Source organism: Barbus barbus (genome assembly GCF_936440315.1).
Source record: "Barbus barbus genome assembly, chromosome: 27".
Taxonomy (NCBI): domain Eukaryota; kingdom Metazoa; phylum Chordata; class Actinopteri; order Cypriniformes; family Cyprinidae; genus Barbus; species Barbus barbus.
In genome coordinates this window covers 429,831-444,724 of record NC_136755.1, presented here as the reverse complement: position 1 = coordinate 444,724, position 14,894 = coordinate 429,831, and the positions used below count along the sequence as shown (strand labels likewise).

At 40.5% G+C, this 14,894-nt stretch overlaps 1 protein-coding gene across 1 annotated transcript in view; it reads left to right on the top strand.

The window, feature by feature from the left end:
- Positions 1-4,924, top strand: part of LOC306847239 (NLR family CARD domain-containing protein 3-like) — a 112,570-nt gene extending 107,646 nt beyond the window's left edge. Inside the window, exons 13-14 of the mRNA XM_079381077.1 lie at positions 2,447-2,620; positions 4,077-4,924. Of these exons, the coding sequence (XP_079237203.1) occupies positions 2,447-2,620; positions 4,077-4,092 (190 nt within the window). The 3' untranslated portion in view covers positions 4,093-4,924. The remainder of the gene's footprint in view (positions 1-2,446; positions 2,621-4,076) is intronic.
- The last annotated feature ends 9,970 nt before the right edge of the window (positions 4,925-14,894 follow it).

The following is a 14,894-nucleotide window of genomic DNA, read 5'->3' as shown; positions in this document are numbered from 1 at the left end:
GTTCCCAAATGTGTGGAAGTTGGCGGCAGTCTTTCCTGTACTCAAAGGAGGTGTGATCGCTTGTCCATTTGCAACTATAGGCCCATTAGTATCCTGCCGGTGGTTTCCAAGGTGGCCGAAAAACTTGTCTTAGAACAAATGATAAATTATTTAAATACCAGTTCTTATTCTTTACATCCATATCAATTCGGCTTCTGTATTAATCATTCAACAGAAACAGCCAATTGCTATTTCGTTGATAAAGTCAAGTCACAGTTGGATCGAGGAGGGGTTGTTGGTGCTGTTTTTCTAGATTTAAAAAAAGCATTTGACACCATTAATCATGGAGTTCTTCTATCTAAGTTACAAACTTTTAATTTTGATACAGGTACTATTAAATGGGTAGAATCTTATTTAACACATCGGACTCAGTTTGTTAGAGTTAGGAATCATCAATCAGGTGTTATTTCCTTATCTGTAGGTGTCCCGCAGGGCTCTATTTTGGGTCCACTTTTATTTTCTTTGTATGTAAATGACTTGCCAAATATTTGTCCTAATGCCAACACCCAAATGTATGCAGATGATACAGTAATCTCTGTACATGCTAACAGTGCAGCTCAAGCTGCTGATCTGCTATCAAACTCGATGCAAAAGATTACAGAATGGTTAAATCACAATTGCCTTCAACTGAATGTATCCAAAACTGTATGTATGTTTTTTAGTAAATCTAAAAGCCGCTGTGTTGAACCTGATGTAGTCGTAGCAGGGGAAAGACTACAAGTCGTCTCAGATTTTAAATATCTTGGAGTATGCATAGATAACAATCTTACTTTTAAATTACACATTAAGAAGGTTTGTAATCACATTAAGTATAACCTGGCAAATTTTAGATATGTCCGTGGCTGCATGTCAAAAAGGGCCGCTATGATGTTCATGCACTCAATGATCTCATATCACCTATTGTTTGACAACCTGGTCACATGCTAGTAACACCTCTCTCAAACCACTACTCTCCCTATACAAAAAAACTCTTAAAGTACTTGATAGGAAATCCATATATTATCATCATTGTCATGTTTTAAAAAAATATAATTTATTAATTTTCGAAAACTTGATTATATATGCAGATCTCTGTCTTATGTACAAAATTCTGCATGGATTGGCTCCTCCCGTATTGCGCCAGTTTGTAAGCACAGTACCAAATGCTTGCAGATCTACAAGGAGTGCAGCAAGAGGTGACTGCATTGTCCCGTTTAGGAAGAGTGCACTTGGTCAAACAGCTTTCTCAATCAGGGCTGCTCGTGAATGGAATCTTATTCCAATTCACATTAGGAATTTCAAAACTTACGCTTCTTTTAAACTTAACTTAAAGAAGTGGCTAACAGGTAGTCAGGACTGTCAACATTACATTTGACATGAAATATTGCTGCAACCTTGTCTTCTCTGTCCTGCTTGTTTGTTTGTTTGTGCTTCTTGCGCTATGCCGACGAGGTGGGCTGGCTTATTGTTTTCTCTTGTGTTTAGATTGGTGAAACCTCTGTTGTTGGTTATTGTCTCAGTTATATTGTTTTTTTGTGCATGTGTCCAAAAAAATGTTTGTTAGATGGACTGGCAGTTTGGCTTGTGTGTGTGTATGTGTGTGTTGGTGTTGGTGTTATTGATCAATTGTTTGTTTTTTTTTTTTTTATGTGTTCATTTTATTGATATTAATATGTATGTAATATTTTAATCCTTTTGTAGGTGTGACTTTAAGATCTGTCCAGGGACAGCAGATGTAAAATAGCCTTCTGGCTAATTCTGGCACACTGTACATTTAATTATGTATTATTAGTGTGCATTGTCCCTGTTAAATAAACCTGAAATAAATAAATAAATAATAAATAAACACAATTTCTATTGAACGCACCCCTGCCACCCATGGAGGTCTGTGCACACCGCTGCCATCCATAGACCCTTCCCTCAACGAAATCAGCACAGAAGTGGTTGAAAGTGGACAAAGGAGATGGGTTAAAACACCAGGTGTAAACGAGAATGTGTCTTCCTCATCAACTTGTGATCCGATTGACCAAAATGCATCTTAATACCAGATGTAAACAGGGCCTTTGAGTCACATGATCTAAAGCCCATACTTTATTGGGGGATAAGGGAGGGAATATAGTAAATGTATGTAGAAAAATGTATTTAGTGTGATTCACACTCACATCAGTGTGTTTCTAGGAGAGCTGCAGATGTCATATCAATTATTCTTAATCACTATTATAAATCTGTAGTAGAATTTGATGCCAGTTTCAGTATTTGAATATTGTGTTCAGGGGGCAAAAATAAGAATACTATGATTTCTGAGGAAACTGACTGTATTATCTGTAAATTGATCTTTTTCTCTTTCACCTTATCATCACACTGTTAGTTACATAAAAGTCCATGTTTGATCTGAGAGAGTGAAGAGTTGTGTCATTGTTCTCTACAGGCTGTATGACTGTGGCATCACAGACGAAGGTTGTGCCGCTTTGGCTTCAGCGCTGAGATCAAACCCCTCACACCTCAGATTCCTGAATCTGTCTGGGAATAAACTAGGAGATTCAGGAGTGAAGCTGCTCTCTGATCTGAAGGATGATCCACATTATAAACTGGAGACACTATGGTAACAATAGTTAACACTTTTCATTTTAAGTTCAAATGGCCATTTTACTCACTAGAAATAAAAGAAATAAAAAATAATTTTCTGGAAACGTGCAACTCTAACTTCACTACATTTGAAAGACAAATATCGTACTTTTTACTCCGCTACATTTATATCAAGGTCCCCAAGTAGAAAGTCGTTATATGTAGCAGTTTTTCCTGTGTGCGCATTTTCAGATTCACTGAACCCTTTTTTTCTGCGAAAATCCGGCCTGCAAGGACCTTCCTGTGTTGCCAAGTGTTACAGTATTTCTGCCTAGATTTGAATGGACATTTGGCTGATTCGTTTACACAAATCTGGCAACCTCTGGACCTACCCCGCTAAAATAACCAAATGTCTGCGCTACTGCACAGCTAAAAGCGCTCTAAAAAGGCATGTGTTAACTCATTAAAGCCCTTTGGAAAATTAACCATGTTTTTACTATAGTAACCACATATACATATATATATATATATATATATATATATATATATATATATGTATATGTGGTAAATAAATCTGAACATTATTTTATTGTTAAAGCACTGCACATATATACATATATTTTTTGCAATCAAATGGTCAATGAGTAGGTTAAATGATCATACAGGTCAAAATGTTTTACTTCATTTGTTTTTTTACAACTTTAGAATCTAAAATTTGAAAAAGAACTTTGTAACTTTTAAACAAGTATTAAAAATTAATTCAATGTAGTTGTAGAAGTGTTAAATAAAAAAATAAAATAAAGATGATTATCTTCATTCAGTTGTTCCATTTCAATAGGTTTTGTAACAAAAAAGCTCTTAATTCCAAAGATAATACAAGCTAATCAGTGTATCAGTCGGTTGCATTAGTCCCAAGTTATTGTATAAGATATTGTAAGTATACAACAATGCGACAATAAAACAATGCATTTACTTTTAACTTTTCATACTTATGTACTTTTAAAAACATGTACTTCCATACTTTCACTCAAGTAAAAATCTGTCTTTACAACTTTCACTTGTAGTCGAGTAGTATTTGACCACTAGTATCTGTACTTTCACTCAAGTAATGAAGTTGTGTACTTTGTCTGCCTTTGTTATTAACTGGTATTAAATATTGTGTGTAATGGTCATTTCTGCTGGTTCTGTATCAGCTGTCTGTTGTGTGAAAGTAACCTTTCATGTTCTTTTGATTTTGTGAATTTGACATTCACCATCAGATAGAAGCTATATTACATTTACATTTACATTTATTCATTTAGCTGACACTTTTATCCAAAGCGACTTACAATTGCTATATATGTCAGAGGTCGCACGCCTCTGGAGCAATGCCTCAAATACCCATATTATCATGTTTGAGAATGAATTAATTTACCTTATCTAGTTAATGCTAAGTTTTCTTATGAAAAGATGTGAAAGACATAATGTCTAATACTCTTTGTGTTTTATTTTAGGACTTATATTAGATGACAGTCTGATCTTCTCATGATCATCTGATGGTGAATATGGATCCACTACAGAGACTGAAGATGCAGTGACTTTTATAAATTAAGAATTCATTTAGATTTCAGTGATCCTCTGACAGACCAGAGCTGCGTTCAGCCCCGAAAAAACGGTGCGAAATGTTTATTAAATGGAAACAGTGGTGTGTTGAAAACCCTGTTCTTATGACGTAGGTGTTGCAGCTATGGCAGCTGAGAAGGCCATTCTTTGTGTTCTTTTTGAATAATTTTCTGAGTCTGATGAAGTAGGTATAAATACGTGTTTATTACTGCAAAATACACTTGATGTTACAGTCACTGCCCTTGCCATCTAGAATAAAACAGAACATCCCAATGGAGTGAAGGGATTTGTGGAAACTGTGGTTCCTAATTATTGTGATCCAACATTTGCCTCTCATTTCAGGATGAAAAGAAATTTCAGGTGAAGGATAATCCACTTATTACCTCCGAGACTGTGTTATGATCTATATGACCTTATTATTTTTATTGTGAGTAGGCTTATCATTATTGCTGATCACTGTTGTTGTGCTATGATATTGTAATATTTACCATTATATAATGAGAGGAGCATATAAAAGTTTATGAAAGTGTCACTCCACAATACAATAGCAAAATATATAAATATGTATAGTATTTTTGTTAATCAGTGTCTTGCACACCTTCCTAAGGAAAGGATATGGACCAGAAGACATTGCAATTACTACATGATATTTAGACAGACCTAAAGAAGTTTCAGATTTATACTTGTGCTCTTATTATTTCAGTTATTTTGTCTTTAATGTAAATAAACCTCTGCAAACAATATACTTGCTCTTGTGAATTTATTTTGATGTTAATTACATTTACTTACAAATTCACCATCATCATGTAGATATGCTATGTTACTATAAAAGTCTTACGACAAACATGTCTTCTAATATCTTCAATTCTTGCGTCGAGCTGCAGCGGACACATATTAAATGACTTCAATTGGACCCATTGTGCGATCTGTCTCTTTAATACCGTGTGGTGCTGATTGGGCTGACATTTTTGACACACCCACCAAACATGAGAAATTGTATCTCAAACTCTGTTGCACACCATTTCCAGAAAACATGTCATTCAACCCGGAAACCGTAGCAACATTTTGGGCACTGATGTGAGCTTGAACGTGCCCATGATGAGGTGGTAGTGAAACACCTTTTATTTTCAGAGCAGCAAATTAAATTTTTTCATTCATACATTAACCATTTTATTTGCATAAATGCACAGTATAAATAAAAAAATGAATTGCTTGAATTGGGATTGTGGAATATTTTTATTATTCTTGATTCAATATGATACATAGATACTCATATATGTCACCACCACATGGACTTTTGTTTGTTTTTCATTCCTTATTTGTTCCTTGACCTAGTTTTCCCTCATGTCTGATTATGTAATTTGGTTCACCTGTGTCTTGTTAATTGGAATAGTTCCCTAGCGTACTTAAGTTTCTGTTTGTTCAGTTTAGTTTTGTCAGGTATTGTTAAAGTCAACATGTGTCATTTATTTTCCTCTGTGTGGATATTCCTGGTGGGTAGAGTAGTTAAAGACTTTTTTCATCATCTTCATTTTCTTGTGTGTTCATTCGACACCGTTATGTGAAAATATATGAAAAAGCAATTTGTCCTTAACCCTTTAGGCGCCAGGGTTTTTTGGAAAAAATGCTGGATTTTGACATCAAGGTTTCAAAAGCTTGTGGCTTGAAATGGCTTAAAGATAAAGATCTACTGTAAATTAGAAAAATGTTGGGCATGACCGAAAGTTTATGTGGGGTGTAAATATACTCATCTAATTTGCATATTATGACATCATCAGGGGGCAGCCCTCTTGAATTTCATAACATTCAGGAAATAGTAGATATTGAATTGATCTTTGAACTTATTTGCATGTTTTTTTGACTTTTTATCCTCATTCCAAATGATCAGAAAAGAGGAAATAGATTAGAGAAATTTTTAGATGGACATAAATTAATTTCTGACAGGCCAAACGGTTCCACATCAATGGCATTAATTGATTTGGTTGAAGAAATTACAAAAGCTAGAGATCATAAGCTGTTTTCATTCACCTTAAAAAAGCTTTTGATACTATTGATCATAATTTATTCATTAATAAACTGGAAAGGTATGGGATGGGGCGGGGGGTTGTATTTGACTGGGTAAAAACTTATTTAAGAGACAGAAAACAGTTTGTGAAGTTGGGGGAATATTCATCTTTGTGCTTGAGCATTGCTTGTGGCATCCCCAGGCGTCAGTACTGGGTCCGAAGTTATTTTTGCTTTAGATAAATGATATTTGTAAAGTATCAAAATTAGTAAAGTTAGTTTTGTTCGCAGATGATACAAACATTTTATGTTCTGGGGGGGATTTAAAATAATTATTAGGAGACTATTACTTTAGAAATGAGTAAATTAAAAAGGTGGTTTGATTTAAATTATCATTAAATGTTAATAAAACTAAATGTATGTTATTTGGAAACAGTAAAAAGAGTACACAAGTTCAGATAAAGATAGATGGTGTGGACATAGAAAGGGTAAATGAAATAAATTTCTTGGGGTTATAATAGATGATAAATTAAGTTGGAAATCTCACATAAATCATTTACATAATAAATTGTCTAGAAGTGTCTCAGTACTGAATAAGGCAAAGCATGTTCTGTACCACAAATCACTCTACATTCTTTATAGTGCATTAATATTACCATACTTAAATTATTGCTCAGAGGTTTGGGGTAATACATATAAATGCAGATTATTAACATTATCTATGTTGCAAAAAAGAGCAATACGGATAATTCATAAAACTGGTTATAGAGAACATACAAATTCATTATTTTTAAAATCAAAGATATTAAAATTAATTGATTTGGTTCATTTTCAAACAGCACAAATAATGTATAAAGCAAAAAATAATTTACTCCCTGGCAATATTCAAAAATTGTTCCTTAATGGAGAAGAGAGATATAATCTTAGGAGAAAGTATAATTTTAAGCATTTTTATGTTCGTACAACATTAAGAAGCTTTTGTATTTCTGTATGTGGAGTGAAATTTTGGAACAGACTAAGTCTAATGCTCAAGCAATGCCCAAGTGTGATCCAGTTTAAAAAGCAGTGTAAACGTATGGTTCTCAGAATGAATCAGGAGGAAGAACGGATCTGATTAGGAGTTCATACAGATTATTTAGTCATAGTTTTTATTTGGATTTTGTTTGTATATTTACTGTAAATATATGTAGGAAAGTCAAAAGAGTGTATTAAGACAAGGATGGCATGACAGAGTTATGAAGTTAAGTTGATGATTATTGTTATTGATTATTATTACCATGAAGTTGATTTGATGATTATTGTTATTGATTATTATTATCAACGTGGAGTGGAGAAGGAGTAGGATTAAATAATCTTATGCTTCTTCCTACTCCTTTTTGGACATGTATAAGTTAAATTATTTTGTATTGTTTTGTTTTGTTTTGTTTTTACTATATTTATTTACATGTTCGAAATAAACGTTTCAATCAATCAATCAATCAATCTTGATTTTTTTGTTCAAAGTTGTGATGGTAGTTTTTGAAACACTACAAAAAAAACAAAAACAAATTCACATTCACATTTTCAAAACTGTTTTCGTGAATGTTCATTAGATAGTGGTATAATTGTGTGCTCCACATTTTCATTGTATGATTGTAATGTTCCATTTACTGTTTTTTTTTTTTTTTTTTTTAAAGAGATTAGAGAAGAACTGAGTTAAGTGTATTGGTCCGGCCCTCCCGGTGGTGCAACCACCCAAGTTTCTCATGTGACCCCTTGGGAAAATTAATTGCCCACCCAAAATTAATTGGTAATCTAGAGAATGCTTCAAATTTGTTAATTATTATATTCAATTTATCTATCTTGATTATTCACTGGTCTTACAGCAGATCTTTGCATTCTCTGGTGATCTAACAATCTCTGTTTGCTATTCCAGTAGGCACCAGTCCAATTGTCTAAATTAAAATAAATAATTAAATATAAAGACAAACTTCATTAACAGAAAAAGTGGGTGCTCAATTCACAAATTATTTAAAACTAAAGCTGGATTTGCTATAATGAGGGTTACATTAAAAGCATAATTTAGGGGAAAATTTTTTAATTATTCTCTGGCAAAGAGAAAAAAATATATAAAGATAGGCAAAAGAGGTCTAAGAAAAAAATTACTATAAAACAGCACCACTGGTAATTCCATCATTTAATGGTCAAGTCAAGACAGCTTTATTTATATAGCGCTTTTAACAATACAGATTGTCTCAAAGCACTTAACAGTATCAAATTAGAGGACAGAGTGTCAGTAGTGTATAATAATAAGATTAAACACTCAATTTTCAGTTAAAGCATTTCATTATTGAATTCAGAGATGTCATTGTCTAGCTCAGTTTAGTTTAAATCGTATCTGCTAAATCAAATTGATGATAATCGCTAGAAATGAAGTGTCCCCAACTGAGCAAGCCAGAGGTGACAGCGGCAAGGAACCAAAACTCCCTCTGAGACAGAATGGAGAAAAAACCTTGGGAGAAACCAGACTCAGTCGAGGGACAGTTCTGCTCTGGCCAGGATATTAGTGTTTATTTATTGTTTTAATTAAAATTTTAAATGTATAAATGTTACATTATGTTAATTATATTTCTATTTTATATTGTTGCAATTTCTAATAATAATACTATTATGTAGTTAGGTATTTTATTATATTTTTAGTTCTTTTCTTTTTATTGTATTTACGTCGACATCTTCACTGTGGATATGACCCCGGGGCTCATCCAGGTGTCCCGGCCTCCGCCATCGATCAGGGAGACATCATCTCCCGGCGCAGATCCACCATCTGATCCGGACACGGACTGAGAAACAGAATAAGAAAGAAACAGAGAAATTTTAGCGTAGATGCCATTCTTCTTACGATGTAACGAGTACATTGTGTGCTATGGAGAGTGTTCCCGGTTCCAGTTGATTTAATTAATGCAGCCTAACAATCCTTTAACGGATTTGAATAATAGAAGTGTATTAGATTCAAGATTCAAGAGATTCAAGATTTTTTATTCGTCACATACACAGAGTATAACCAGCAGTGGAATGTAAGTCAGGTCCGCTCCTAGGACAATGCAATTGTATAGAATACAAATATTAAGAAAAATAAAAGTAGAAAAAAATAAAAGAAAAACATAAAATAAAAGATTAAAAAAATATAAATGTGCAGGTCAGTATGTTGTTGACTTAAATCGTAATAAAGAGGAATATGCAAAAGAATGTGCAAAAAAAAGTTGTACAGGGTATTTAAATAGCAGCAATATGAGGTAGAAAAATTCTGAAGCTTATTGATATGGTGATATATACATGGAGTCATGTGTCAGGGAACTGTCGTGTGTGTGTCATGTGTTCCTGCCTCTTGTGCCCTTATTTGGTTTGTTTCCTGTCCTTGTTAAATGTAATCATTAGTTAATTCTTGTCTAGCCGTGTTCGTCTCGTTATCTATGATTTACCTGTGTATATTAGTCCTGTCTGTTCAGTTAAACTTCGTCTGGTCTACTCGTTACTCCCCGGTGTTCCTGTTGATGTCTGTGTCTTACCCTGCCTTGCCTTGCCTTGTCTTGCCCTGCCTTGATGTCCTCAGTAAAGACATATTTGAGTTTATATCCTCGTCTGCGTGTTCCTGGTTCCTCCCTCGTGTGTGCACCGTGACAGAAGACCAGACCTAAACAGTAAGCGGCGCCCCTTCACCTTGTTTTGTTTTCCGTTTTTGAAAAGTTTTTTGTTTGTTCCTGTTTGTCCCTCGCGGCATGGAAGTCGCCACTCGTCCTTCTGCCCTAGCCCGCGTCAAGTGGGCGTGGGAGTTCGGCAGGATTGCCGCGAGTGTCGCGAGTCCGCTGGCCGCGAGCCCTGCAGTCTGCCGTTCGCGGGAGAAGTTCGCCGTTGTCCGCGGCTCATCCTACCCGCCGATCGCAGGAGATATCCGCCGCCGTCCGCGGCTCCCAACCTCGCCGCTCACACCGAGCCCGCCGTTCGCGGGAGTTCACGCCGCCGTCCGCGGCACACCGAGCCCGCCGTTCGCGGGAGTTCACGCCGCCGTCCGCGGCACACCGAGCCCGCCGTTCGCGGGAGATCACGCCGCTACCTGCGGTACACCCAAGTCCGCCGTCCGTGGGGAAAGCCAACCCACCGTCGGCGGCTTCACCGAGCCCGCCGTTCGCGGGAGATCAACACTGCCGTCCGTGGGGAAAGCCAACCCACCGTCGGCGGCTTCACCGTGCCCGCCGTTCGCGGGAGATCAACGCTGCCGTCCGCGGGGAAAGCCAACCCGCCGTCGGCGGCTCCCCCTGTTCACGCCGCCGTCCGCGGCTCCCCTGTGCACGCCGCCGGTCCGCCTCTGACTCAATGCCCGCCGGTCCGCCGCTGACTCAAGCCCACCGGATTGCCGCTGACTCAAGCCCACCGGATTGCCGCTGACTCAAGCCTGCCGGTCGCCGATACCCTCTCCGTGGATCAAGTCCACATGTCACGGCCAGGAGAGCCGTGTTTGTGTTCGTTGTGCCCACAGGAACATTTTAAACTTACCTTGTCGTGTCATGTCTTGTCCATGGAGACTCGTCTGGGGCAGGCGGCTCCTTGAGTTGTGGCCATGGAGGCCAGTCGCAGCCGCTTGCCCCCCCTGTCGCAGAAGTGGAGGAGGTCGCTGAGGGACCCTGTGAGGGCCCCTGACTCCTCGTCACGCCCAGAGGAAGCCTCAGCTTCCTAGCCAGCCCAGGAGGGCTTCTGGTTCCTGTGGGATGTCCTGTCCTGTTTGTCTGACCCTGGAGGGGTTCTGTCGTGTCTTGTCGTGTTTTGTCTGTCTAGCCCCGGAGGGCTCCTGATACCCCCTGGATTCCCCATGGAAATTTTGGGGGGGGGTAGTAGAGCTCTGGGTGGAGTGGGTGGGCCGAAGAAGGATGCCATGGCCACAGTTACCACCTGCCATGGCCTCCTGAGCTCCCTGCTCCGCCATGGGTCCTGTCTGTCTGTTCCGCTCTGGAGGTCCCCGTCCTGTGGTCCGTGTCTGTCCTGAGAGGCCTCCAGAGCGCCCACCCCCCCTCCCCGATGGAACTGTTAAGGATCGGGACGAGCCTTTCGGGAGGGGGGAGTTATGTCAGGGAACTGTCGTGTGTGTGTCATGTGTTCCTGCCTCTTGTGCCCTTATTTGGTTTGTTTCCTGTCCTTGTTAAATGTAATCATTAGTTAATTCTTGTCTAGCCGTGTTCGTCTCGTTATCTATGATTTACCTGTGTATATTAGTCCTGTCTGTTCAGTTAAACTTCGTCTGGTCTACTCGTTACTCCCCGGTGTTCCTGTTGATGTCTGTGTCTTACCCTGCCTTGCCTTGACTTGCCTTGTCTTGCCCTGCCTTGATGTCCTCAGTAAAGACATATTTGAGTTTATATCCTCGTCTGCGTGTTCCTGGTTCCTCCCTCGTGTGTGCACCGTGACATCATGTGATGTTATGACACAGAGTTAGAGTTTAGGAGCCTGATGGCCTGGGGGAAGAAGCTCCTTCTAAGTCTCTCAGTTTTTGCCATCAGGCCACCCGGTTACCAGGGTGATTTGAGTCCTTGATGATTCTGACAGCTTTATTAGTGTGTTATGTGTAAATAACAATGCTTGTTGATCAAGCGTGCAGAACAACCACCCAATAAAGTGGTTGCGCTCCTCTACACAATCTTTACCAATGACCTTCCATCTGTTTTAGATAAGGCAAGCATTTCAATCATCAGCAACGTTTGCTGATGATTCCACTATATATTTAGCAGGAACTGATATTAGTGATTTGAATATAAAATTACAAAGAGAGTTACAGTTAGTGGTGGACTGGATAAAAAGTAACAAACTGATTCTTAATGTATCTAAAACTACCTGTTTAGTGGTTGGAACTCGTTTTGTTTTACTTTCCAAACCGAAACTTGAACTCCGCATAGAGCAAAATTTTGTTGAGCAAAGAGAAGAGGCTAAACTTTTGGGAGTGATGATTGATAATAGATTGTGTTGGGACAGACATGTTCAGGAACTGTTAACTAAAATGGGCAACACCTTGTCTGTTATTAAAAGGTGTGCAAAATATTTTACACCACAGATAGTTAAACAAGTATTTCATGCTTTGTTTTTTTCACACCTTGATTACTGCTCTGTGGTTTGGTCCAATACTTCATTAACTAATATAAAAAAACTACAAGTGATTCAGAATAAAGCTGCGCGTGTGGCTCTCTCATGTGGGTTTAGATCAAATGTTGATAAAATGCATGAAAGCCTCTCATGGTTTAAAGTTAAAAATAGATTGGTGTATTCACTTATGGTATTTTTTATATCCTTTAGTATTGATACACATCATTATCCAACGAGGCATGCAGTAGGAGGTAGTTTTATTTTATCTATAGTGAAAACTAAATCAATTCAACGTTCAGTCAGGTACAGAGCGATGTGTGAATGGAACTCTCTCCCAAATATTATCAAACAACAAAATACTCGGTATGGTTTTAAAATATCACTTAAGAAATATTACCTTCAAAGAAATTAAATAGTTAATATTAATTTAATTTAAGGAGATACTGTTAGAGGGTTCTTAGTTATTTTATTTTTTGATATAAATCTATTCGGAGTAGCGACATTTGATTTTTATTTATGGTTATGATTATTTTTTATTTATTTTTTGTGTGATTAATGGCGTTAACTGTATAATATGTATTCTCAAATGTTGTGTAATGTGCATATGGTGTGTAATGTGATGTTATAAATTGTATTGTCACATGGTAGTGTTACGGTTGGTGGTTGTAGAAACGGGAACGCACGACAGAGAATAACAAAAGGTACTTTTATTTGCATCAACACACATTTACCATTGATAACTTAAGATCCGACAAGGATTGGGACAAAACTGAATGCTTATAAAGAAACAGGAAACAAAGGAGCAAACTAGATAATTAATCAAACACAGGTGACAAGACTAAATGATGATTACTAATTAACTAAATAAGAACAGGAACTACCAAATAAGGTCAAAACAGAACTGAAAGGAAAACCGACATGTGACAGATATCGCCCCCCTCCCGGTAGGTGCGTCCCGCACCGTAACAGTAACATCGGGGAGGGGGGGCGGGCGTCCTGGAGGCTGGCATAGGATCAGGACAGGGAGGAGAACAGGGAAGCCTCCAGGGTGGATCAGGGGCCTTGGGAGGCCATGGCGGGACTGGAGATTCGGGAGGCCATGGCGGGACTGGAGATTCGGAAGGCCATGGCGGGACTGGAGATTCGGGAGGCCATGGCGGGACTGGAGATTCGGGAGGCCATGGCGGGACTGGAGATTCGGGAGGCCATGGCGGGACTGGAGATTCGGGATGCCATGGTGGATCTGGGTCCTTGGACGGCCATGGCGGATCGGGGTCCTCGGGCGGCCTTGGCGGATCTGGGTCCTCGGGCGGCCTTGGCGGATCTGGATCCTTTGTGGCCTTGGCCTTTGGCCTGGCCACACAAACTGAGGCTATATGGCCCCCCCCAAAAAAAATTTATTTGGGAAAGTTCCCCTCAGGCGGCCATATTGGAGGAGAGGGCTCTTGGGGGCGCTCTGGAGGAGTGGGTACATGAGGGCGCTCTGGAGGAGCGGGCACTTGAGGGCGCTCTGGAGGAGCGGACTCTTGGAGGCGCACGGGAGGCGCGGAGCTGGACGGAACCAGCGGAGACGAAGGAGAGCTGGACGGGACCAGCGTAGATGCAGGAGGGCGCTCTTGCAGCGCGGACTCTTGAGGGCGCTCTTGCAGCACGGACTTTAGAGGGCGCTCTTGCAGCGCGGACTTTAGAGGGCGCTCTTGCAGCGCGGACTTTAGAGGGCGCTCTTGCAGCGCGGACTTTAGAGGGCGCTCTTGCAGCGCGGACTTTAGAGGGCGCACGGGAGGCGCGGGGCTGGACGGGACCAGCGGGAACTCAGGTGAGCTGGACGGGACCAGCGGGAACTCAGGTGGGCTGGACGGGACCAGCAGGAACTCAGGTGGGCTGGACGGGACCAGCGGGAACTCAGGTGGGCTGGACGGGACCAGCGGGAACTCAGGTGGGCTGGACGGGACCAGCGGGAACTCAGGTGGGCTGGACGGGACCCTCTTGCGAGGTGCAGGGATAGGAGGGCACAGACGAGGAGCAGGCACTGGATGGCACTGGCGAGGAGCAGGCACTGGATAGCACTGGCGAGGAGCAGGCACTGGAGGGACTGACATGCCCTCAAACTCTATCAAAATCCCTACCGGCACCTGTCTTTCCTTCCTCGGTGGTTCGGGGTGAACCGTTATAGGCGGCGGGATCCTCTTCAGCGCGGACGGCGCAACGTTCATCGCCCCTTGCGGCGGAATCCTCCTCGCCGTGGGCGGAACATTCATCGCCCTTTGCTGGCGGAATCCTCCTCGCCGCGGGCGGAACATTCATCGCCGTCTCAGGTGGAACTAATTTCTTTTGGGCGGTGGGTATGGGCGAGCGGCGAATGGCGACCCGTTCTCCCCAAAACGGGTGGCCTGGGTAAGCCGCGACCGGCAGCCCAACATCCCACGCAGAACGGGCAGGGGCGGCCGCGAACGGCGGCGTGAACCCCCGCAAACGACGGGCACAAGCTCAAGCATCCTGAGCGTTGATCTCGTCTTCAGTATGAGGTCGGATCTTCTGTTACGGTTGGTGGTTGTAGAAACGGGAACGCACGACAGAGAATAACAAAAGGTACTTTTATT